The sequence below is a fragment of the Molothrus ater genome, chromosome 5 (assembly GCF_012460135.2).
Source record: "Molothrus ater isolate BHLD 08-10-18 breed brown headed cowbird chromosome 5, BPBGC_Mater_1.1, whole genome shotgun sequence".
Taxonomy (NCBI): domain Eukaryota; kingdom Metazoa; phylum Chordata; class Aves; order Passeriformes; family Icteridae; genus Molothrus; species Molothrus ater.
The window spans coordinates 68,378,469-68,405,023 of NC_050482.2; the positions used below are offsets into that span (position 1 = coordinate 68,378,469).

Below are 26,555 nucleotides of genomic sequence, written 5' to 3' on the forward strand. Positions count from 1 at the left end.
TTTACAGCACGGATTCAGCAGCACATTAAATAAAAATCAGTGAGATGTTCATATCTACTGGTGCCCTGAGCAATGAAGAGCAGAAAGCCCCCCTCAAACCACTCTAATGTGTATAGGAACAGCTGACAGATAAAATACTCAAGGGATTCTGAAACAGCCCAGAAACAAACACATGAAGGTGTAAGTCCTCCTCCACACATTCCACAACGTCCAGCTAGAATTAAGTTCTCCATTCTCAGATACTGTCTGTAAATGTGGAAGCTTGTTCTCTTCATAACAGTGAAAATTAATAGGACTGACTACTGAATGAAATTGAAAACTCACACATTTGTCTTATGAGTGTTGCAATGTTTTGCCCCACTCCTCCCCATTATTTTAATTAAAACAGACTTCTGGAATTCCCAAAACAGACACTGACAAAACAGTTGCTTACTGCATCAGTAGGGCTGACTTTAGAACCAGCTGGCAGTTGCATTGATCTGACCTTTCTCTGGTTTTAGTGGAAGCAACCAGAAGTGAATATAATTAGCCAGTTTAAGATCAAGGTCATCTGTAATTTATCCTTATGTCTTGGAAACAAAAAGAAATTCATCTACCTCACAGTATAAGTTATGTTTGAGGAACAGTGTTGCCCCTATGCAGATGCATGAAGTAGAAGCATTATGTAATGAAGGTTAGAGTTCAGTATGTGGTTTAACAATACAGAAAAGTTGCCTTCCTTACAGCAGAGGTACAGAATCATCCAGGAGCGTGGCTATTTTTGACTCCTGGAAAGTGGCCAGTGTTGTCACTGGTGGGTGGAGAAGAGAATCAGGGGAAAGGAGGTATTAGGTCACCTAATCCAAGCCCCAGGGAACACTGCTAAGCTCAATATTCCTTATTACATCTCTTCTGGCAGGAAAATCTTTATGTTTGTACAGAATTCACTTTCACTGCTGCCCAAACAGGTTTCCAGTCCTAGAGATACAATATGAGTTATGTAGGGATTTTTAGCCTGTTAATCACTCAGGAACATTGGTAAGTCAGTAACCTATTACCAATCATGCTCCATTTTCCTGGTATCATCCAGGATGTCAGAGCTCTCCTTGGTATTTAGATCAGCTCTATCATATGTTGCCTGGCCTCATTTCCATTCTCTGAAAGAAGCTGAGTGTGGGAAGGCTGAAGAGGATAAAATAACATTACTTTGCAGGCATAAATTTTGTTCTGGAAGCTATTCAAGGTACAGTACCTCAAAGAACCACCTGGGTTCTTGATGAGGCACATCCAGGGACTGGCAGGGAGAAAAAAGAAAAGAAAAGGCCACACTAGATTTTAAAACCACCATGACCTTGGTTAATGAGGTTTCCCACTTTTTGAGTGAAGCATTCTCTTTATTTTAATTAAATAACTTAGAAATTAATATTTAAGACTGATTGTGCAGTTATGATCCAAACAGTGACCACTTTTATGTTGTTACAAAGAAAGCCTCTGCTATCCTATCTACTACATAACACTTGGTATCATTTTTTCATGGTGGCATCGATCTCTTGCCACTTGTCTGTAGCACAAGTACAGTCTGCAATCCCTCTGCAATCTCCCATTTCACTGTGAGGATCAGACAGGTGATCCCCAACGTACAAATCACACCAAGCCAAACCAAAACTGTTTCCACCTAAAAGTAGGAGTGGAATCTTCACTGGCAAGTGTTCCAGGCACATAGCTCAAATCCCAGAAGGCAAAGGCAGGGAACCAGGAGGATGAAGAAGTGCCTGATGCAGAAGGTTTGGAGAAGGACTCAAGAAGCTCAACATGACCTGTCAACGTGCACTCACACCCCCAAAAGCCAAACATGTCCTGAGCTGCATCCAAAGCACAGTGGGCTGCAGGGCAAGTGAGGGGATTCTGCCCCTCTGCTCTGGTGAGACCCCACCTGAGTTCTGCCTCCAGCCCTGGGGGCCCCACTGTAAGGAGGAGGTGGATCTGCTGGAGCAAGCCCAGAGATGCCACAAAGATGATTAGAGGGATGAAATATTTCTCCTGTGAGGAAAGGCTGAGAGAGTTGAGGTTGTTCAGCCTGGAGAAGTCTCTGTGGAGGCCTTGGTCAGTACCTAAGGGCCAGCAAGAGCTCTGAGGATGGATGTTTTACAAGGGCATGGGGCAGTAAGACAATGGAGAACGGCTTTAAACTGAAAGAGCATAGGTTTAGATTGGATGGCAGGAAGAAATTCTTTACTGTGAGGATGATGAAGCACTGGAACAGATTGCCCAAAGAAGTGGATGTTCCATCCCTGGAGGTGTTCAGGGTCAGGCTGGACAGGACTTTGAGCCACTTGGTCTAGTGGAAAGGGTCCTTGTCAAGGGGTTGAAACTGAACAATCTTTAAGGTCCCTTCCAACCCAAACTGCTCTGTGATACATTCTTTGAATCTTTCAGTACAAATTTTGCTTATTTTTTATAGAAACTGGTACTTCTAGTTCCACATTGGACACTAGACAATATTTTGATCATTTAAGAACAACGCATCAGAAACCTGAAATTTTATCATGCATAATAAAAGTGTGAGATGTAATGCTTTCAGGCTCCTGTTCAATTTGTGATCAGATTCAAACCACCACCTGTGAACAGCTATCTTCTTTCTCTTTACTGAGTTAATAACCACTATATCTCTCCTGAGGCAATGTCCTAGAGATTTCCATAATCACTGGATCTCAGAATCCATTTACATACTAAGCATGGCTTTACCTAATTTCTACCCTTTGTGTCAAGATTATCAGGTGCTGATAATGGAACAGGCTGAAATCTTAGGCTGGCAGTTACAGGAAAATATAGTGGGGAACACTTGTCACAAGTAAAAGATCCACATACTCCAAGAAGGCTCAACATCTGCTCCCTCATTGTGTTGCACACTTTTCTATTACCTACACTTATGCCACATACTCTTGTGTAAATTTTACAAAGCAATTGAATATTCCAAGCAATCCAGAGCTTCACACCTTAGTGGAAATTTTTCCCAAAACTAGGAAAATTCTTGTAATTATATATGCAGATATATTAAAAATCTGGCATAGTTTCAGGAAGCAAGCTTCCAAAAGACTTATTACTGATTAAAAATAGTTTACACATCAGTTCTGATGAGTTTTCACATCAGCCTGGAAGTATTCAAAACATCTCTTGGGTAAAAAAAATCCTATTTTTAAACACGTCTACCCTCAAGCCATCAGATAAACGTCTATAACAGCAGAAAGGAGGATTATGAAATTTTCCTAAAAAAGCAAACACAGCCTTCTGAGATGACAGCAAACATGAGAAATGTCAGACTAAACATACATTTTTGAGAGCAGATGTAAGCAACTAAACAGGGCACAGAAGTGCCATCTCATCCTTAAAGAGCATCTGCCCAGTTTTGTTCAGAAAGCTCAAGCTAAACTCCATGTTGTAAGGATCAGCTCAGCTACTAATTCACCTTCCTTCAAAAATACACATCAAAAAAGCAGGAGAATAGCTTTGATGTTGACTCTGGATTATCTGCTCTTTCCCTTGAGATTATTTCTATTTGTTTTGGTTTTGTGGCTTTTTGTTTTGTTAGTTTTGGTTTGGGTGCTGTTTTGTTTTGGGGTTTTTGTTTGTTTTTGTTTGGCTGTTTTATTAATCTGGTTTTCTCCCCTTGTTTCTTGCATTTTAAGATACATCACCAACTACATATCTAATAAATTACACTGCTGATCACAAGCAGGTGGTAAAACCATAACTTCCTTGTTTTAATTTGTATTAATTTTTATTCACTCATAATTTTAGAACTACCTTCATACACTTTCTCAGCCCTGTTACAGAAGCCATGACACTAGAGAGGCAATTTCAAAGGCATAAAGCAATTACCTCCCTCCAAATAAGGAAATTTTACATAGATCAGAACTGGTTTGTGGTTGTAGCTCTGTGACCCTGCCATTTAAATGTAATCTACTCTGGCCAAATATTCACAATTGAACTTTCAAAAATCATCAGCTATACCAAGCTTTTAGCTGCAGATGGTGGAGTAGGAAGCAGGAGAAGCATGTGAGGAACAAATGCAGAACAAGTCCCTAATGTAGACTAACTCACTGTAATTTTGAGACCAGGAAAATGCAGCTCAGAACAACAACCCAGGTCTGTTTGTCATGGTGACAACATCACAGAATAGGCTCTTAAGGGTCCTGAGGAAGGCAGGTCACCTCCTTGTGTGCAGTCCTCAGAAATGACAACAGTTCAGCTAGAACATGAGACACAGGATTTGGCTACAAAGTATTTACTAATTTTCTGTCTTTTCATCACACCAAAACATCCCACCACACAGCAGATCTACACCAAGCAGAGGAACCAAAGCCTGTCAAGGCTCTTGTCACACTACGGGTCCCTGCTCTCCCATGGGTGTGACTGCCTTGGTCACAGAGCATGACAAAGACCTCTGGCCTGCAGCAAGCCACACAAAACAACCTCCTCAAGACACCAAACTCTGTGAAGCCACAATGCTGAGAGCACATCTATCCAAAGTCAGCTTTGCCAAGGCAGCAGAATATCTCGCAAGGAGGTGCTCAGCAGGTCGTGCTGTCTGTGCAATGTGTGCCCTGCACTCTGAGCAAACCACAACAGCAAAATTTAAAATAAACACCACAATACAGAAAGAGCCTGAAAAGTACTTGGCAGTGACAGATGGCACATGCCACAGAGCTCTCCAAATGGCTGTTGCATTTGAGCTCGCTAGAGCTATTCATTTCACTGTCCCCCAATTCTGTATCCCCTGCAGCATCCCTCACCTGCAACCAGTGCAGGGACAAGGGGGAGGACAAAGAAAAACTCAGAAACCTGAAGTTTATTTGGAATTTATTCCCTTGAACATTTCACACAGTTGAACAAAAAAAAATCTCCATTTCACAGCAACAGGGAAACCACGTGTTACATAATTCAGAGACACACACACCCAAAACAAAAACAGGTTAAAAACAACTGCATAAATCAAAGTTTTCAAAGGGACTGTACAGCGGAGACATGAAGCCTTTCTGAGCACTAAATCATCTCAGTTGAACATTATCTGTCACTGAACTTATTTTATGCACAGTTCCCTCCTTTTCTCTGAGGGAAGCAAACTCAAAATAGTATTACTCAGATTCCACTTTTCAAAAAACCAGACATTTTAATTCTGCAATTAAAAAAAAAATCCAACTCTTTCCCACAAACTTGATACTCTTTTTCTAAGACACATAAACATTCAATGAAGCTCTTAAAGTGCCCAGAAAAATTCATATCACCCTTCAGAATATACACATACAAACAACAAATATTCCAGTGGCACAAGTCTACAGGTCTGAAAGCTAGAGAGAGAGAGGAGGAGTTGGGAGCCCAGTAACTCCCAAGAAAGAGTGTTCTTAGCAGGATCCAGCCATGAGAACAAACTCAGCACATTGTTGTTTTGTATATACTTCTCAGTCCTCAAAACATTTTTCAGGATTTCTCAGTGAAACTCCATCAGGTCAGCTGCATCTCCTACTCTTAAGAACAAATAACCTTCCCAACACATCTTTTCCTTTCCAAATTTTCTGGGCTTCAAATTGCCAATCCTTTAGCACTCTCCTTTCCTTTATGCCAAAGCCACTCAAATCCTGATAAGAACACTGAAAAGGACCATGATGGACTGGGAACAGTCAAGCACTTATCCTAACAGATTCCTGGCTTGTTACTGAGAGATGATTCACTGGGCACTGAACCCTCATTCTAATCAGGTAACCTGCACACTCTCCTCAGATTCCAAAACTACAGGGTCTGGTTCTTAATCTGTATTGTTAATGTTTCAGAGAGAAGTCAATCTTCCATCAGATCTCTCTGCAGTTGTATGATACCCCAAAAAAGGGTTCAGAATCCTGTGCCATGTCCTGCTAAACACACCACCATGGCTCCTCCAAACAGGACAGACAATATTCAAGGCACGCTAGTAGAGGAAATAGCTTTCATCCCAGTTTGGTGGTGCATCCTGAAATATGAATGCTTTCCTTTTTCTTTATTTTTGGCAGGGAAAAGAGTGGGATATATTTGTAAACCTTCATTGGTTTAAAATGAAGGCACCTCAAACAGAATGTCACATCACAGAATTTGTTTGCTGTTATCTTCCATAATTTAATGTTTAAACTAGATCAAATTAAAACAAGAACAAAACCCAAAGGTGAACAGTAGTGAAAAGAAGTGCCCAAGTAGAGGATTTCATCATGATGTTTGTTTGCACAGCAAACAAAGCAGTATTGCTTTGAGCTAAATCATTTTCACAAGTAAGGCATGTTCAATGTATGCAGAACGGTGAAGAGGCAAACAATAGAGGCAATGTTTATGAACAAGAAGCTTATTCCTAAACAGAAATATATATTTGTGTTTTGTCAGACACAAAATTGAATTGTGCGCAAATAATACTGGAGGCATTCAAAAAATACTTATACTTGTACAGACGCTCAAGATCCTTTTCCAAACGTGGTTCAGATAATTTACTTTAAAGGACATGCCACTTAGAGGAAACAGCCACTCTTTCCCAGCTCTCCAGGTCAGCACAAGAACTTCCTCATGTATATTGCTTGCTATATACAACAGTACATGTTCAAGGGCCTGCTGTGAAGGCTTTGCTCTGAATATTTCTCCCTGAAAACCATTAAGGCACATCCATTGGAGGATTTTAACTTTTCAGACTGCATACCTATTATCATAAACACTATGTATTTATGTGATATTAAAGCACAAGTCCTAGTACCTCTAATTTCTATTGCATTTTAGTTTTTCATACTATTGCTTATGTTTGATTTCTTAATCTTTCACAGGTCAAGTAACTAAAGCAAAAGATCTCATGGCTTCCCTTTTATTGCTGTACAAGTATGAGTTTCCCTAGGCAGTCTTTCCTTTATCAACTTCCTATTGCTGATAGGACAGAAATGCATTGCTGTGAAAACATGAGCCTGAAATGGGAAATATTTTACAACAAAACATTGCTGGCTAACATCACCCCAAGCAGCATATCATAAAGCTGATAGGGGTAAAGACTGTTCCAAGTCCATCTGTCAAGAAAGAGCTGAAAATTTGGAAACATTCTTACAGACCTTTAGAACAAACAGAAGAACAGCATTTGCATTAAAAGCACATTAAAACCATATAAAGTACTGTAAATTATATTAAAAAAAAATCCAAAACACAGCAGTTACAGATTATCAAAGGGAGAGACAGTTGAAAAGCAAGTTTTTTGTTCAGTTGTTGTTTTTTTTTTTTCTTTGCAACAGCAGCATTTTGGCACAAAGGCAAATGCAGAAGATAGAGAAAAACAGGCAGACAAGGTACAGAGAAAGTTACAGAATCTACAACAAGCATGCCACAGTTCAGCAGGACCAAAAGCACAGTAAGAGCTGTCCCCAACTTCCCTTTCCCAGAGAGAATGGCAGCCACTGCTCAAAGCTTGTTGCCACTTCCCCCACTGAAGGGTTCCAGTTTGGCCATAACCTGCCCTGGGAGCAGCAGGGCAGAAGCCACACAGGCTCTGAGCAAGCCCCTCACACAAAGGGTGATTCCAGCTGAGTGCTGAACAAACCTCAACCTGCTGATCGCAGACTGTGCCCTGCAACCATCACTCTACAAGGGACAGACAGAATTCACTCCATGCCAGCCAGCACTGTGGCCACCCAGGCAGGGACTGACATCTTTAGCAAGGTTAATCCGTGCCAAACAGGTTAGTGACAGCACAAGAAAGGACTTGTTGGGACCAATCTCACCCCACCTGACTAAACCTGCTGAAGGCTACTCTGTGGTTGAATATATTTTATGCATTAAGCTGGTTAAAAAAGTTTGGTGATATACAGTGAATGTAGGGAGAAAACCCATGCAATTTGCATCCATTTGGGATTTCATGGCAACTACTAAAAAGCAGGTCTTGCATGAGTCACCATAAAGCTCCCTGAAAAAAGCACTTTTGGTAGCTCAGGGCTGAATTTAACTCTCAGGTATACAATTTTTAAATGGCTGCCTTTTTATATATTCCACAATGGATGTTACTGTTGTACACCTTTCCTTTGCCTTCTAAGCTATATTTGCATCTCCACCAAATATCAAACCTGAGCATGTTACACACTTTTCTGCTTTTACTTAATCCTTGTAGAGGCAACTAACACTCTGCACCAAGACCTACCCCACCATGAGGATCAGTTCAGACCTCAGGGCCTGAAATTGCTATTGCCAAATTCCATTTGGTGGTCTTGCCCTAAAGGAAGTAAAACACTTTCAGATGTATGACCTGTACTAGGGGAGTGACTGATGGATGAAGTGGAGGCTAGGAAACAGATCTCTGCCTCTGTCTTCATCTCAGACAGGTTTTTGCTCAAGGTATTTGTCTAGGCTACAGTGAAAGCTTGCCAGAAGGAATATACACAAATAGTTTAAATTCAGGAGTTACACTGAGATGTAATCTTACAGACTCCTTTTGATTATTCAGGAATAATATCCTGTTCTTCCACTGTATAGGTAAACTTGGTAGTTCAAAAAGGTTTGTTTTTTGAAACCATAAATAACTGTAAAACCCACCACAGGTTTCCTGACCCAGCTACCCAGCAGGAAGGGGAGCTGAAGGTAGGTACCTACAGGACATGACTGTAACAGAGAACTGACCTGCCTTTAATGCCACTCTGGATTGTTTCTAAAGTACATTGCATTTTGCTTCCTCCTGCTTCTTAACCATTGCTAAGTCAGTAGTTCCAAGAGTTACTTAAATCATAATGCACAAAGAAAGCAAAACTCAGCCACTACTGGTATTTCTTTAGCACAACAGAGGCACTGCTCACCTCTTGTAGCACTGAATGCACTTCTGCCATGCACACATGAGAATGCACCACAACACCCTGCCTGAACGGTGACCCAGCTAAGCTGAGCATGTCCTAATGCACTCAGGGCACTGCAAGGGGCAAGGCTTTAAAAGGTCCAAACGCTCTGAACATTATGCTACAGTTATACACTGCTCTAAAAAGCAGAAAGCAAACAAAAGGAGCCCTAGATTTCAAGTTTTGCCATTAGACAAAATGGTGTCTGTTCCAGCTTACTCCTCTGGAAGTACTACAGTGCTGCTACAGGATTGTGCCACCACTGCAGAAGGAGACATCTGATTTATAGAAGTTTATCATAAACTATGCCCTATTGTTTGCTCTACCTAGCGGTCATTTAGGTGCTACTTGCTGAATGTTCCTTTGTAAAAGCAATTAAATTTGATTTGTTGGAAGGACTAAACCAAAGGAGATTTTCTGCCAGCAGTAGCTGTGATAAACTAATTGATAAATGTAATTCAAATCTCCTCCTTCCAATTATCATCACCTACAGCTTCACTCCACAAAACCCCTTATGCTCACATCAGTTGCTCTGCGTATCAATAAATATTTTTTCTATACATCTTTAAGAATATGCTCCAAACTACAAAAAACCAGTTTTTTCACTTTCAGAGAAAGCAGTTTTAAATCTATCCAGTTAGGCAAAAAATGCTGCAGTTCACACATCTGTCCATAGCATTTTGCAAATATCATTCTTCCCTACCCTTTTCTCACTTTTGCCATATGGAAATTGCACACACACAAAAGAAGAAATCTTGAAAGTAACTACACTCCAAAAATCAACATGCTATGGATAAATTTTTGTCAGATTGCATTCAGTTACAATCTTAGAAACACTTGTATAATAATATAAAGTCAAAGAACACCATGATTTTTATCTGCTCCTGTGTTGTTAAGGCCTTCTCAACTGGCACTACGCAAACATTCTTTTCTCAAAGAATTGCTCTAAGTATGTTCCCTTTCTAAAAGCAGCTGATTTAGCTTATTCATAATCTTTTGAACAAGTACTAGAAATTAATATTTCTTCCTTTTTCTGACATCACAAAATGAGCACTCGGGGGCTGGGCAAACGAGCATTTGTAGCACAGACACTTCTCTCGTGTTAGAAGGAATTAGAATTTCAAGTTAAAAGGGAAAACTATGTCACAGTAAGACACACACATTCACCACCCCATTTCCAAAGCCACGACCAGGAGCAGCACAGATGCTGGCAGAGGGAAGAGCACCATGACCTGCCAGCACCACGAAATTCAAGGGGTTTAAGGAATCCAATCCCATTAGCTGTCAGACACCCAGAATTCCAAAGGAGACACAATCCAAAGATAATGGGATCTTTCCCATTCAAGTACCAGATTAATAAAGAGAAGCTTGGGAGAACGAGAAACCACACCCAGAATTCAGGAAAACACAGAAATCCAGTTTGTGAGCTATTCCAGTGCTTCACAAAAACTTTCAATTTCACTGACATTGAGCTGCATACATTACAGGGTTCTTTATCTGGGCTGACTCAGAGGAGACCCTCAACTGAGCATCTGTGTTTTCCTGGTATTCTTTCAAACAATGTCCTTGAAAGAACTGAGAACATCTAGGCCCCAAAGCCACAGTGCAAAATAATATATTGAGATTTCCACGTAGCACACAAAATTCACAAGGCACCGCAAAAACCAAACGAGTTACACAGCTCAAAGCTGGGTGACATTAACTCTCACTGGTCAGCAGGCTGCCCACAGAATTCCCCTAGGATCTGCCCGAGAACTTCTGACTGGACATAGAGAAAGGGAACCCCAAATGCCAGCAGCTGACACATGAAAAAGGAGTCCAGAGGGTTCTGGGCTACGTGGTGCCCAATGGAGGAGACTGTGCTGTGCAGGCGCTGGCTCAGCACCCTAACTCTGCCCACGAGGCCGAGCGAGAACTGCACCACCCTGCCAAAGAAGGAAGCGGAGCTACCTGGGGCCCTCTCTGCTGAGGTGGGGAGGCTGCTGGCCCGTCCGTTCCCATCGCTGGCCATGGCGTCCTGCACAGCTCCTTTGGTGTCCTGGAAGAAGGTGGGGGAAGTTAAATTCATGTTAAAGTTGGAATTGCTGTGTGTACTGAACAGCTGAGCAAGGAACTGGGATGCCTCGCAACCATCACATAAGGCAAGGTCTAAAAAACAAGCATGCTCCTTCTCAATTTAAGGCTTTATTAAAGCTCTGAAAATCAAACTGGATAGCCAAGAAAGTCAAAGCTGTAAGAGCCCTGAAATGTGCTCCTCTGGGAAATAAAACAGGTACCATTTTTAGTCTTTATTTTTGGCAGGAAGTATGGTACATACTGGGATGGATGCATTATCCTTCCAGAAAGGAGCTCCAGCTTGTACTAATAAAACCTGAGAATCAGGCGGGACAGGCACCACTGCTTGCACAAAGGAAAATATAATTTAAGGGACAAGGGCAGCTTGCAGCATGCAAGCTTAACAGAACTTAAGAAATAGCATGTAGCTTGCTCAGAGTACGTGAAAATACTGAGAAGGGGCTTGAGGAGAAAAATGAGGTGCCTTGGATTAGAACAGCAAAAGCTGAGGGACAGCTGAGCCCTTTCTGTATTACAGTGTCTCTTCATTCTATATTTACAGCACAAATACTTCTATTATGATGGTATAGGAAAGGGGATATTCTGTCTTTTCATGCAGCTTCCTGTTAACACACAGCAGACCTTCAGAAATGAAGGTATGTGATCTTCATATCTTATGCAAGAGGGGTAGAACTTTGTGTTTCAAAGGAAATGCAAACAATTTGTTTCATCTTAAGTAAAACCATGGAGAAACAAAGCAAAACCAGAACTGGTAATATTATTCATTTAGTCTCAGCATACACTGAGAAAGTATTTCAGCTGACAAGAAAAACAAATCAAAATTCTGTTTTGAACATGATTGCACATAATTTGATAGTAAGTACCATGAAAAGAGCAGTAGTAAGCAGAGGAATTGCTTTTAAATAAGATTTGGTTGAACTGTAAGCTTTCATGATGGATAAAACAACTAAATGCACCCCGAATCTTTCTACTTTCTGAAAAAAAACCCAAACCATCACACATAATTTTGTCAATGTTAAGAATCAAAATCTATTAACACGGCATGTTAGATGAAAATAATGAGTTACCTTTCCTGACAGAGGACCCACTGCTGGCCTCTTCCTCTGAGCATAACCAGAGACTCTGTAACAGTAGTGAGGTTTACAGTAGAATTTACCTGCAGATAAAACACAAATGATGGTCAGCAACAGGAACACAGGAATTTAGCACAATATAAATATCCATCTCACTGCAACTTATTTTCTGCTGCCACTCCTGTTGCTCTCTCTAATTTCTTCACTATATGCAGAGGCAAACACTAGCTGAAGTTTTAGCTCCAGCCCTGCTCTCTCCCCTTGTAACTAGGCTCTTTTCCATTGGGTGCCTGACAGCCATTTAGTTTAAAATCCTATCAAACACCAAAGCAAAGCTGTGAGGCTTGTGTGGTATCACATGCTAACAATGCGGCAGTGTGTGAGGAACAAAGAAATCATCACATGAAAAGCTGGCAGAAGCACTTTTGGAAAAAGCAAGAATGAATACAGCCAGCAGAGGAAAGTGGGAGAGGACAGTGTTAACTCCCAAAGAACCATCTCTCAAAATGCACAGTGGCTACTTGTAGAAAGGACAATGACTCATTTTCACAAATAAGACCTTTTGTGATCCTGCTGGTTTTACTAACACCCCAGAAGTCTAGAGAGGTTTTTCACTGCTATCTGAGCACTGTCAGGAAGACAAAGCAGCATTAGCAATACCATCATGCAAATACTACTGGTACTAATAAAAGCAGCAAGCTGATGCCTCATAATTATCTTCCACTGTACCTTTGTCAGTGTATCCTGTGTGGCATATGCAGCCCACAGCACTCCCCACTGCTATCCCACTCCTACAGCTTTGCCAATGCATTCCCAACACACATTCTGACCTCTGCCTCTAATTTCTCTGTGCTGGTATTTGCAAAATACCAGCACAGAGATGGAAAAGTGACAAACATCTTTCTAGAAATCTTTACTTCAATAAGTATTTCTTAATGTTTACTCATACCAGAAACCCGCTTTTTGAGATTGTCTGAAATGAGCAACAACTGAAAAGCTCTTACATAAAAATTCTCAGACACTGACTGCAGAAGGCTGCAGAATGCTTGTCAGCCCAAACAGCCAGATGAACAGCAACAATGTGTGCACAGCTTTAGTGTTTTAGCTCTCAAAGAAAACCCAGAATGAAATACAAGCTACATTTTCACAATGATTATATCAGACAGATACCACAGATTTCTATTTAGCCACATCTGCTTCATATACACACACAACTGTTGGGCATGTAATATTTCAGAATCAATGCTATAAGCCTGCTGAAACTCCAAGCTTTGTGTTTGCTTCACTGAGAACTGTCTGGCCATAACTGCACACACAAGCATGCCTGCGGAGGGAATCACTAAAAATCTGGTGGTAAAAACTGTTTCAGCCCATACAGCTGACAGAGGATCTCAGTCTGTTAGTGCTTAACAGACAGTCAGATATTCAGTTACTTGTGAGTGCTCAAAATAACAGCAGTGCTCAAAAAATGCTTTTCCCCAACTTAGATTTCTGACAAAGACGTTGCTTTTATATGTTGATTTCAAAATCACCACTGGCCCCTTTAAACTTGCATGCCAAGTCTGCTGACCTTCCAGACAAGCAATAAAGGGGTTTCTATTCCTTACTGGGAGTCTGGTTTGATGATTCTAAGTTTCCTCAACTCTTCACAACCCAGCAAATCCATTACTTAACGTCATTATATAATGCATTATGAACACACAGTTTTAGTTCTTTTTGCCCCTTAAACCAGATGGTGTTTCCACTGCCATTTTTCTACCCAGTATATATTAAAAGATTGTTCTTACACAGAATGGATACCCATCAATTTCAATCTGCAGTAGAATATCTTGGAGTGTCATCCTGTGACATCAATTTAAAATTTTTACTTCATCTTCACCTCAATCAGCGGGAAAAATACAGCTACTAACACTTTTTTCTTGTAATTCTGTTTTCTACACCATTATATCTGAAATAGAATCCTTTGCACCCTACTTGTCACTAGTTTTACACCATTTTGCACTTATTTTCCTACTGGGATTGGATTAAAGATAGGTAGCTGTGTAAGAAAATAAATGCATACCTGCTGACGTGAATCAACATTTACCTCAAATACTTTCTCATACATTTTCTTCAGAAAATGTGACATTTTTGTCAATCACTGCTCAAACAAAGATTGTAGTACATAGCTACCCTTACAAGGAAATGACTTTTCACAAGTGATGGATGCTCTTAAATTATTACTTTCAATATGCACGCTTTGTTGATGAACTGAGTTTCACCTCCTGCCATACTGTCTGGTTTCTCAGACTTGTAGGGTATATCTGAAGCTTCCCTTCATTCCTAGCATGTTAGATTCTTTTAATTGAGGCATCAGCAAGTTTTGTAATCATATTCTTTTCTCCTTAGTCTATCAGATACAAAAAATAAATCATTACTGAATCTTCAGTAACTACTGGTACAACACTCTTAACACTGACTTACCTCTACTCAACTTTAACATTCCATATTTTCTATATAAACAGAACTTAGCTTGTAATGGCCTATTATTGACAGCCCCTGATTATGAAGTTCCTATTTTATTACATCTAAAATAAACACACAGAGTTGGACAGTGGTGGTACCTTCAAGAAGAACAAGCTGACCACATTTCTCTCCAACTTGTTATTTTCTCTTAAGTGGTATTAAACACTCAGAGGTTTTATTTAAATACTGTCAGATGAGGACAGTAAAAAGTCTAGTCCTCAAACTCAGCCTGTGAAGATTTTAAAGCCTCCAGTTATTATTTGTTTACCCTGCATTCTAGCAGCTGTTAATGATACTTTAATGAAGCTTTAGATTTCATATTTTCTAGGTTCTGTGCTGCCTTAGTGTGTGACTCTGAACTTCACACAAAGTGCTCGCAAGTTCTCTTCACAGTTTAGTCAGACAAAACAATCCTTTTCCAGCCTGAGAACCAAGGACACTGTTGCAGCTTTGGGCCCAAAAGTGTGAACAATGGTGAAGTGAGGAAAGCAATTTGATTCACAACCTGAAGCTGCAATTGGACAATTAACCCATATATGGAAATGGACCAAAACTTATAAAAGTGTGAAAAATCATGACTAGTCATCCATCTTGGGTGGAGCCACAGCAAGGCTCTTGTACTGCCCAAGGTGTAACCTTTGAAAGCTTTTTAAATAAATCCCTCCTTTATTCCCTTTAACTCTGTCCAGTTTCTGTTCCAGGCAGCCTCTCCAGGCACCACTACAATATTGTATTAACGCCTATAAGTTTGTCTGCTCTGCTGCCGCCATGACCCGGCCATAGGAAAGCCCCGAAGCTCCAACAGCTTGAGAGATGATGTCAGGGGAACAGAAGTCACCCTCTTCCCTAACTCACCAAACAGTTTGTAAGTGGCAGAAGATCTCCCAGGCCAGGAGGAGCCTGGTGAGCAGAGGGCCGTTCCCTTACCGTCCTCGATGTCGTAGGCGTAGGAGGACAGGCGCAGCGTGGTGGCGCAGTACTCGCACTTGAAGCAGCTGCGGTGGAAGAACTTGCCCTCGGCACTCAGCCGCTCCATCACGTAGACCCGCTTGCGGCAGAAGTAGCACACGTCGCTGCCTCCCAGGTTCTGGGGGAACTCCTTCTTGAGCGAGCCCTGGACACAAACAGGGATGGCTGAATTTGTGTGTGTCCAGCCTCATCGAGATCACACACCCATGTCATGTTTTATCTCTTCATTTATGTGGATACGGGAGCACTTGGATGCTGCTGCAGTTCTTGGACACAACTCACGTTGGTTTTAACCAGGACACCAAAAACTAACCTTGTTGTCCAGGAAAAAGGCTCCTAGGATGCCATGCCTACATATATCAGGAGCAAAATAAGTTCTGGGTAGATGAGTGGACACCAGTATTATTAATGATGACCCTGAAATCAGTGACTTAAGGAGGCATATGAAGAAAGGCAAAACCATTAGAACACCCTCAAACAGCAATTCTTTGACCTACATTACCAAAACCAGTGTCTCCTCCAGAAAGCAGCAGTGCAGAAGTGTTATGAACAGTTTGCTCAAGTCATTACACCCAGTCTATGGACGCTGGCATTAGGTTAAAATATTTGGCAAAGGAAACAAGGACAGGAGTGAGGGTGGATGGAGAAAGGGAAACAAAAATGTCTCACAAAACTATGACAGATTCCATCAGTGGTGTAACAAAACTCACAAAACTGGTGGACACTCACAAAACTTGAGATCTACACAACATCTAAGCACAAACACACTTCATCTCTGGCACATTGTCTTACCAGTTCCTTCTTGTCTAGAAGGGTTTTGGGTTGCTCTTTCCTTTGAAGCTGATTGGCTATCTGCTCAGCCAATGAGCTCACTCCGCCTGTGTACATCTTTATGTACTTCTACCAGATGGGTTGAATAAAACAAGAGTGATGTGAGAAAAGAAAAAAAGAATCAAATTAAAAAAAAAAAAAACTAGAATGATGAGAGGTTAGGGGGTGAAAAGGTGCAGAGAGGTCAAATCATGCCAAGACAGTGGACAAATAAAGTGACAAGTAGTAATAGCAAAGCCAGTGTCATCAGAAATCACCAGTACAGTCCAGGATCACCTGTAGGAACAGACAGGAAGGCTTGTATTTTGCATTTTTTAAGTGTTCCAGAAATACTATGATGATGAAGGAAGCAGATCCTGTTTTCATCTGTGGGATATTTTGTCCCTGAAAACTTGAGTATAGACACTTGGAAAAGATGAGGCTAAATATAGGTTAGCTTTTAGGTTCCAGGTAAAATTGACATCAGAAACAAAGATCTTTTAGAAGGCATATTACCAAGTCTAATGCAACATGTTGATTTATAACAGTATATTTGTGTACTTTGCACCTGGAAAGAATTAATTTACAGAACATTCACAGAGCATGGAGAAGTCCTTAACTAAAGAACTCACAGTGAGTCAAAAGTATTAATTCTTCCAGTGGTAAAAATACACAGAGTTTTAGATGGAAAAAAAGATGGAAGAGTCTTCATCCAATGCATTAAAGCCATACCTGCATACATCTGGAACATATATTTGTTCAACCCTGAACATGGCTTTATGACTTGGCTTTTCTCCACCATGGGCACAGACTGACTCTGTAACTCTGGCTATCTAAAAACCCTCCAGTATTTTCAGCAGTCTAGGCAAGTTGGCTGTTACCTTAGATGGTACCAAATGAGTGTCTGCAAGCCAAATTCAATCACTGCAGGAGTGGAGAAAGTGTTTTTCACAGGAAACACAAACAACTGACAATAATTACATGGTTAAGAAAATGAGGTGGTTACATCCACGTTAGCTCAATCCCACTGCAAACGCCACGGATTTGACTCGGAGCAGCAAAGAGCACGCCAAGCAACTTCCCTTTTCCACACTAAGCAGCATTATGAATGTTTCTAGCTGGATTCTCAGCTAATACAGGATCAGAGAGCCACTCAGCTTCTAGCAAGTGTGAAATGCCAAGGATAACAAAAGGAAAGTTGTATCTTAAAACCCCCTTTACTTATAGCAAAACTTGCTTGAAGCACAGTAGTTATTTCCCTCAACTAATAACTAATTTAATATGTGTGGTTATTAGCCTTTTAGGAATGTTTAAAACCTTCACAAGTTCAGACAGGAGAACAGCAGGAAGCATCAGAAAAATTGAAATTCAGCACAGAATGGGTACTTCTTTGGGGAAAAAGATTATGAAAATAGAGTGCTCAGCCAGAGATTACTGCTGCTGTCACTACAGTCCTAATTCCTTAAGCTCCCTGTCACTGCAGCAGCAAGGGGAGGGTTTATTTCTACCCAGAAAGAATTTATACCTGTCTACTGATTCCATTCCAAGAAGTAGAACGCTTGCAGCATTTCTATATGCAAGAAATAACAAATGATTTGTCTTTGAGTCTCCCAGGTTCCATGTGTTTCTAAGTTCCACATACATATGCGCAGAGTTGCTTTTCAATGACATATATCTTGTCAAACATTACATTTTAAATGGTGCTCACTTCTCAAATTTTCTTCATCATTGATTTTTAACTGGCAATCATAATAATTTGGCCAAGAGTTTTCAGTTTCCTCTGAATGATCAGAGCTTTTGAGGCTTTTTGAGTTTTCTTAGAAGAGAGATGAAGCATTTCCAGGGGAAAAACTTCCTTCTAGCTGAACCAGGTTTCCCCTGATCAAGCTTTGATTTGAAACCTTCAACTGCAGATCCTTCAGGATCTTTAAATTTCTACCAGCACATAAGCAATTCCATGCTAAAAAATGAATATGTTAATGAATATTAAAAATGAATATGTTAATGAATATTAACTCACAGTACCCTGGACTATTTGGTGTGAGAAATTTATTTGCTGAATTTTTAATTTGAGGTTGTGTGTTTCTGATTTGTTTTGCTTTTTCTGCCTACATACCACATCTGGCCTAATTATGGCTATTAAGTGAAGGCATTTTCTCTTTCTTTCCATGGTCTTCCAGACACAGCATTCTGCAACATTTTCAAAAGCATGCAAAGAACCTACTCCAGGTTAGGTCAAATCAAGTTCCTGCTGTTCATGTAGGACAACTGTAACTAGTTCAAATTCTCAGTGATCTTTCAAAAAGCCAAAGCACTTTTTATTTCACACTGTCCATTAACCACATATGCACAAACACAATCTGTTGTTTAGCTCAAAACTTCAACAAAAGCAGCAAGCAAAACCAGAAAGCTTCACTGCAAAGCCAGAAAGACTATCAGTGCTCAAAACCCCTGGTTTGAGTGAGAGATGCACCACAAACTTCTCACAGACACCAAATGTTACAAACATTTAGTTTCAAACTGCTTTATGGCTGGCAACACCCGAGCTGGGCCAGGCACAGGCTGCCTCTGGCTTCTCCTTTGCGTAGGGATAAGCACAGAGGCTCTGCAGGTGAAGCAGTGCCAGCCTGGCTGTGTCCTGTGAGTGTCCTTGGCAAGCAAAGGCAGCTGAGTGCACCTGGAGTGCTCAGGTGAGGGCTACCTGGCGCAGGGAGTCGGAGGAGGGTGAGGAAGGGCGGTTGGAAGAGCGGAGGCTAAGGGAGAGCTCCCACTGGTCAACAAAGAATCGGCGAGACGGCTCCGTCTCGGGCTAAAACATAAAATAAACATCAACACAATCATACTTGTGCTTTTCTAAGAGAGAAGAGAAAATAATAATAATAAAAAAAACCCAGCCCAGGCCTTTCTGGTTATCATCAAGAACAAATTTTTAAGGACTCTTACAGGAAAACTTGGAGAAAAATATCCAGGGTATCTTTACTTTCTCCCTAGCGAGGCAGAGTAGTTACTCCAAATTTGCTCTTTATTAGGTTTTACATTATTTAGGACCATTTGGAAGCAGTTACCTACTTCCACAGATGTCCAACCTCCTGTAATTCAACCAACTAAGCCACTGGCAAAGACCCCAAATCAATTTCCTCTGCTCCTTCTGTATCTCCCATTGTTCTCTATTACTGGCCCAAGGCACTAAGATCATCTTTCAGGCCATGTGAGACCTCTTCTTCATTTTAACTATATAAACCAAAAGTCTGCTCTCCTGGGGGATAGAAGAGAAAGAAGTTAGCTTGTATGTATTTCCAGTAATTAACAGCAAATTTCCAACCTAAAATTTACTGTAAACAAATTAGAAACACGGAATAAAGAATGTATCAATATAAAATAATCTGCTGATCTTGATTATCAAATGGCAAAGAATAAATCACAGACTGAGAACCTGCATCCTTCTGAAACTGGTACCTCACAGGAGAACCCAAAATTTGGTCTTCTAATATGTTCTTGTCATTATCTCTACAAATGATTATGCCCATCCTCCAATAAATACTTCATATAAGTAGGAAAAAAGTTGGAAGTATCAGACAAACAGCACTGGAAGAAACTGTGCATTCCTAAAAATTACAGTCTGGAAAGAAAAAAATGTGCACATTACAAATAACTGGCTTTCTTCAAAAAATAAATTATGGTTTTAGTTATAAAAAGGAAAACTAAATGTCATGTAACTGCATGACCCATGAAAATAGCTACTTCTAGCCACTTGGAATAGGCTAACCTCAAGATTAAATTTACTGAGCAAAATGCAAAAGAGCTTGGCTTTCACAATTTCCCCAATTTATGGAAATATAATTGTTCATACAAAAATTTTCTGTACATCAACATTTAATCAAGTTTCTTCTCTGAAAATGTCCTTACTTTGCTAAGCCTTCTCTCTCAGTATTTTTCTTGTTTTCTTCTCTTAAATCCCACATCATAATCCATCATTGCTTGCAGTGTTCCAACATCTGTTTCCTTTTTCCTCTCTGCCCTACCCACTTTATGCTTTCCTCTACTATGTGTTCTCAGTCTCTCCTTCTTTTCAATTCTGCACGATACAGAAATTAGACAATTTTAAAAAATAATTTCTATCTTTGCATCTCCATGCTCAGAAGGAGCTTAAAAATTACCAGAAAGCCCTACAAAAGGTAGGAGCAAAGTATTTTGGTCTAGATCTTCATTTCTAGATCACCATTTTAACTGAATAAGGAAAATGCACATGAGTATTGTGGGCCTTGCTTGAGATATTAAGTCATGGCACCCAATAACAAAGAGGTACCACTTTGTTTAAAGCAGTCTTCTTATTCAGGCCTTCACAGCTAAAATTTCAAATCTAGCCAAAGGTTTGCTGTTCCTTCTTGGAGAACAGCTCCTGTGATTTTAGCCATCAGAAAAAGATGGCATCCCAAAAAACCCCAACAAGATGAAGTGACCTAGATGTCAGAAAATTCTTTTTAGTAGGGCTTGCAAAAGTTCTGGCACTGTTTATGCTCCAGCTCAAGAAGACAGCTTCATTTGGGATGGTTAACTCAAAACAGTTAAGTTATGAAACAAAATCACTTCTGTAGATGGTGGTTTCCAAAAAAGCACTCTGCAGTTTGCCAGGCACTGCTGAAGGTAACTGAAAACAGAGAGCAACCAAAGAAACCACAGTTCAAACTGGCATGCTCCCATAGCCCAAAGACAACAGACTGGGGAGAAAATTAGGCACAAAAACGAAACAAAACAAAAGTGTACACTGCAATCAAAGACAATCTGCACAAACTGCCAGCTCTACCATTGGAAACAACTGCACAGGAAGGATGGACACACAGGTTGTACTACAGAGCCAGGGATTAAGCTTGGAAAATGTGAATATTCTTGCTTCCGGAAGCAGGTAAAATTTGAGAAGGACTGACTGCTAAATGACCACTGTGAGATGACTTGATCCAGAGCCCAGTTGGTTTTCAGCATTTATTCTGAAGTTTACTGGCTGCTTTTTACTTCATGGTTTATATCCTGTTTTGAGGAACAGAAAGGGTCACTCACCAAACAAGGAGACAGCTAAGAAAAGGCAAGTCAAATAAAGACACTACAAATAAAGACAAAAATAGTCTTGATGGCTGTTTCAACCACGTGACTGTAGAGCAGTGGTCATCATATTTTGGTGATTCTTTTCTCTCTCTGCCCTAAGATTTCACCTGTACCCAGAATCCCCCAGTGCTCCAGGACACCAGATAGGCAGGGCTGTAGTCACCTGATGCCTCAGTGCACGTCTGGACTCCAGGAGGGCAGCCAGCTGACATGCCCTTTGCTCAACACTCATGGGCACATGGTCATGAGAAAATAAACGAGGAGATCTCTGCGAGACGAGGAAGGAGGCAGGATGTAAACAAACCAGCACAAAAACGAAGGGACACCAAAATGCCAGCCAAAAGGTATGACATTCACATGCACAACAGTAACAGAAGCTCTCATGTGAAAACTAGGAGTTTTTTTTCCCCAGCGTACTTTTCTAATGAAGTGCTACATTTTGACCCTCAGGGACAAGAAAAAAAATGGTTACAGTAATGGTTATTCACAACTCTTCCTAGGACTGCTGCAGCCAAAATCAAACAAGCACACAGCCTTTCTCTCTGGCATTACCATCAAAAGAGAATTTTAAAATGTGGCTTTATCATGCACAAAGGGCCTTATTTGTCAGTTTATTTCTCCATAGTTCTGCATTCTCAAGGATTTCCTTTAAATACCGCAACCTGTACCTATTTGTTTCTCAGATTTTGTGTACAGAAACACATTTTAGGGTAATGTATTTTGATTTGCATAAAGAATGAATTAATTTCTTAAAGATGGTGGAATATGCAAAGTAAATACTCCACATGCCAAAGAGAGCATGTTTAATGAGCCTGTCTAAATAAAGCAAAGAACAGCAATATCAAACACTCACAGAAGCTGCCAGTTTTACTTATGCAACTTCACTGTCCTACTTGTTCTTATTGCACTACCATGTCAATACACCCTAGGCACAATATTTGACACCTCTGCTATTCTGGTCTTTCATATCAATGTTCCTAAAGTGTTGTGTAGTGCACTTGGTGACATGGAAAAAGACCTGGCAGGTGGCCTGCTATAAAAGTCAGGACTATCACTGCAGTACCACACAGCCTTCAGCTAATTTGTTTGTGGAATACAAAAGTAAATGGACAGGAATTACAAACATGTGCATCAAGAAATCTGAGGTTGATCTGTCAAGAATGCCAGGGTGTAGCTCTGTATTACTAATTGTCCTCCAATGCAGAACAGAAAACTGGGTTCACACCCAGTTTACAGGAAACACTCTTCCCATTCAGATCCATTAACAGTACTCTCTACTTTCAAGCTGCTTTCTGTTCCACCTACTCCTTCCTACTAGATCATTTTCACTAAAACTGGGGCCTGTTATGAAGCTGTGGGCTTCTGTGTCATTGCAGACACGTGTATTCATTTTCTACTGCCTGTCAGAAAACATTCAGCCCACAAAAGGCTTTTGTTAGAACACATTCTGGAAGTTGCAACAGTTTTATTGCTGGCTCCCATTTATGACTTAATTCATTCAAAGCCTGTACTGGAATGTCAATTAATTTGTCAATATGAATTCAAATCAACCGGTCCTTTTGAGTGCCTATCTTTTATTTTCCCATGCTTCTGTATAATACTGAGCCATTCAGACAGACTGTTGAATATTTCATTGTTAAGAAGGCTTCAAAGTCTCTACACTAAATAATCCCTCATCATTTTTCCTTTTACTTTGGCCTGTAGGAGGCAAGATGGAATGCCAGTTGTTTAACCATCCAGAAAGCAAGCGGTGAACACAATGCAACCACGTTTGCATCAATTAGCACAAAACATAACTCTTCTTGTTCTGCTACAGCCACAGCATACTTCCCTAAAGAGGTGTAAGAGACAAAGAAGAATGAGAAGAACTCAAGTGCTCGACCTAGGGCAAAGTAAAAGCATATAGCAAACTGCTGATGAAAGCTTGCTATGCATTTCTGTGGGTGTCACACAGGAGGGATGGCTCCTGGCTGACTCTCAGCAGTTGCAGCGTGTTAACAGCAGCATCAGGATAAGTGTGCTTCACCACCCCCTGTATCTGACCTCTGGATTGCACACATCCACCACAGCTTTGTGTCATCAGCACCCATGCCATTTGTTCATGCTTTTTTACCCTTTCCTGTCTGGGCCTCAGATCCCCGGGATAGCCAGCACCAGGTTCCCTGAATCTCTGCAGGCAACAAATGATGAGCTTAAAAACAATCACAGACCAACTTCCTAATCAGAACACACTTTATCTGATTTTTCTTATGATGCAGGCAGAAAAGAAGCCACAACAAGAGCAGAAGTTTATTAAGAATAATTTAAACCTGGCAATAACAAGTTGGCTCCGATAGAGAAGTTTTTTTAAAAGTATATATTTATATTAGGTCTATAAACAACAACAGAGTACCACAATGTAATCAAATTAGTGCAATAAAGATGGTAAGGCACTCAGTATAACTGTGATGTTAGTTCAGAGGAAGGAGATGGAGAGTTTAAAAGAAGTGGCAGGAAAAATGCAGTAGAAGAGCAGAATTAAAGGTTTTAAAAGACATCAGTGTAACATGGATACAGATCCATCTGACTTGCTATGAGGCCTGGGCCAAGACAATTTTAGGGAAAAAAAAATCATTCCTAAATGATTCCTAAGGAGAAAGAATGCCTCCAAAAGCAGATTACTCTGACTGAGTCTAACATCAGTTCTGTAGGACTTTTATCAGAGGATAAAAATTCCTGAGTTAAAAGAAGGAAGACTTCCATAAAACACAACATAGAAAATGGTCAAAACACACTTGGCAGTAGCTGGCTTTCATGACTGAACTAGGCAACCAAAAAGACACAGGACAAAGACTTGGAGAGGTGACAGAAGGAAAATATTGAGCTACAAGATCCTGTGAGTGAAAACAAATTCCTCTACCTGGAAAATGAATCCCACACTATAGATTAGAAGGTAAAACTCAGCATTTAACTGCCTTTGTTTCTCCATCTGTAAGGTTGGGGAAAACCTTTCCTCTTTCATAAAATGTATCCAACAAAATTTTCAAATGATTTTGAGACAAGGCAGGCAGCTAGCTATCACATCATCTGCTAATATTACACTGCAGTGTAAATGCAGGTTTTGCTCATGAAAAGAGCTTTCCTTGCCCATTCTACCCAGATGTTCTTTCCTGCATCCTTCTTGAAAAGGCTGCTGTTCACAGCACGGCAGAAACCCCCTTTTTTGTTAGGACAGTTTCAAATGGGATCAGTAGGCAGAGCTGATCAATCTTGCAGATGCAGACACCACAGAGGCAGCAAAGAACGTGTGTCCTGGAGGCTGACAATAATTAGACCAGATAAACTGCAACATGTAATTAAAATTTGAGAAATCAGCAATAAGGCAAGTCAAACTTTCTGCCAAACAATAAAACTTGTCTACTCTGCTAAAAGGTAATGCTCCTTTACAGTTCAGAGGCTCTAGAGCTCAGCAAAGACAGCTCAGCTTCACCTCTGGGGAAATTAATTTGTACAATCCTTGTGTGATGTCATGACAGCTCTATGGGACTACAACTGCCTTTTCAGGACCTCTAGCACAGGACTGATCAAGAAGTAGATTTGAAAGTAGGAAAATTAAACAATTTTAAAGGATACAATTCAAGCACAATGACAATATACAAGAAGACAGAAATATTAGAAGGATTTCAGGAAATATGTAACTGGGACAACGAATACATGTGCACAAACATCTGGATGCACATTTATACAGCGTGCTCAGAGCAGCTCTCATTGCTCCAGGTTCAAAGCCAGACTGAGACAAGAGCCTGGTGTGGGAGAATCAGAAGGACCACAGTGGACATGTGAAGGCCACTACAACACTCAAAAGCCACTTCAGATAAGCAATCCTATAAAAGTCTAATGGATACAAGAGCAATTTTTCAGTCATACCTATTTAAAAAGACAGTGGAGATGGAAAAAAATTCAATTTTCTTTCCCTATATTACTCCAAACTTTTACTTTCTACTTTGCTGCATCTCAAAACTGAGAAAGGATACTGTGATAAAAAAATCTGCCTACAGCAAAATCTCAGTCTCCAGTGGAGACTCTTCATGCTTCCAGTGAGTTAATGCTGCCTTATCTTCCTAACCTAAAAGATTGAGAAATCCCCATCAGCACCTGAAAGAAAGAAAACTGGAAGTGTATTTGTAAATAAGCTGTTTGGTAACTGAGCTAGCAATTTATACAAGCAGCAATGAAGAGAAAGGGACAGAGCATGCAGAGGGAATCACCTGCTGCCTGGGATACGATGGAGAGGAGGATGGAGTGGAAGAAGAGAGCATGATCACTTTTTTGGGGCAGGTCCGAGAACGTTCCTTATGCCTCATCTTTTTTTAAAACAGAAAAAGAAAAAAAAAATCATAATAATGGTAGAAAAGAGGTAACATTAGCAGTGGTTTGGTGAGACAGGCAAGAATGCATGAACTGAGACCATGATCTTAAGCTCACACCTCTCTCAAATTAGCTAAAGCCACAGTGTATCTGAAACTGAGAGACCTAAGTTGTTACCCAGAGCCACACAATCACATTTGACAGTCAGTGAATACAGATTTGTATCAATCAGCAATTAAACCAACAGCTTTTGAGTCAAGGTCTTACAATCAGTTAAAGGCAAACTTGGAACTCTCCTTAGCACAACTGGACTGCTCTCTTTGCTTCATGAAAAATTACTTATTGCTGAGCCTTAAAATGCTTAAAAATATCCATCCTGTTGACCTAATTACTCCTGCTTGCAGCTCATTACTAATACAATTGAAGTCTCAGAGTTCTGCTCCCATCTTCAGACCCCTCCTCTCTGACTTACAGACATTACACCATCTCAGGCAAGCTAAAATGTACTACATTCTGTTAGAACAGAAATCCAGCTGGTTTATAGATAAAATGGAGCTGTAGTTAATAGTCTGCATATTACACAATGCACATACATGTCCTCAGTTTAACACACCAGAAAACATGCCCTTCTGGTGCTGTGTAGAGATTTTCTCCACCATTTCTTGTTTATTAATGAGCCTTCAGCCTGATTTTTCTTTTCCCGTTGAGTTCTCACCAGAGCATATCTGGAAATGGTTGCAGTGGGAAAAAACAAAATGCTGTGTACCCAAAGCCAGGGTTAGATAAGGCTCTAAAAAACTGCACGTGGTGTAGAGATATTACAGAC

General features: G+C 40.5%; 1 protein-coding gene across 3 annotated transcripts in view; it reads right to left on the reverse strand.

The window, feature by feature from the left end:
- MICAL3 (microtubule associated monooxygenase, calponin and LIM domain containing 3) overlaps positions 1-26,555 on the reverse strand; it is a 160,498-nt gene that overhangs the window by 55,709 nt on the left and 78,234 nt on the right. For 2 of the 3 annotated variants that reach the window (XM_036400849.1, XM_036400847.1), the window contains exons 17-19: positions 15,431-15,617; positions 11,993-12,081; positions 10,800-10,887 (exon numbers count right to left, since the gene is read on the reverse strand). In XM_036400849.1, coding sequence (XP_036256742.1) covers positions 10,800-10,887; positions 11,993-12,081; positions 15,431-15,617 — 364 coding nt within the window. Of the gene's footprint in view, positions 1-10,799; positions 10,888-11,992; positions 12,082-15,430; positions 15,618-16,264; positions 16,373-18,983; positions 19,092-21,545; positions 21,651-23,495; positions 23,553-25,629; positions 25,726-26,555 lie in introns of all 3 variants that reach the window. The other variant, XM_036400848.1, reaches the window with a different exon arrangement.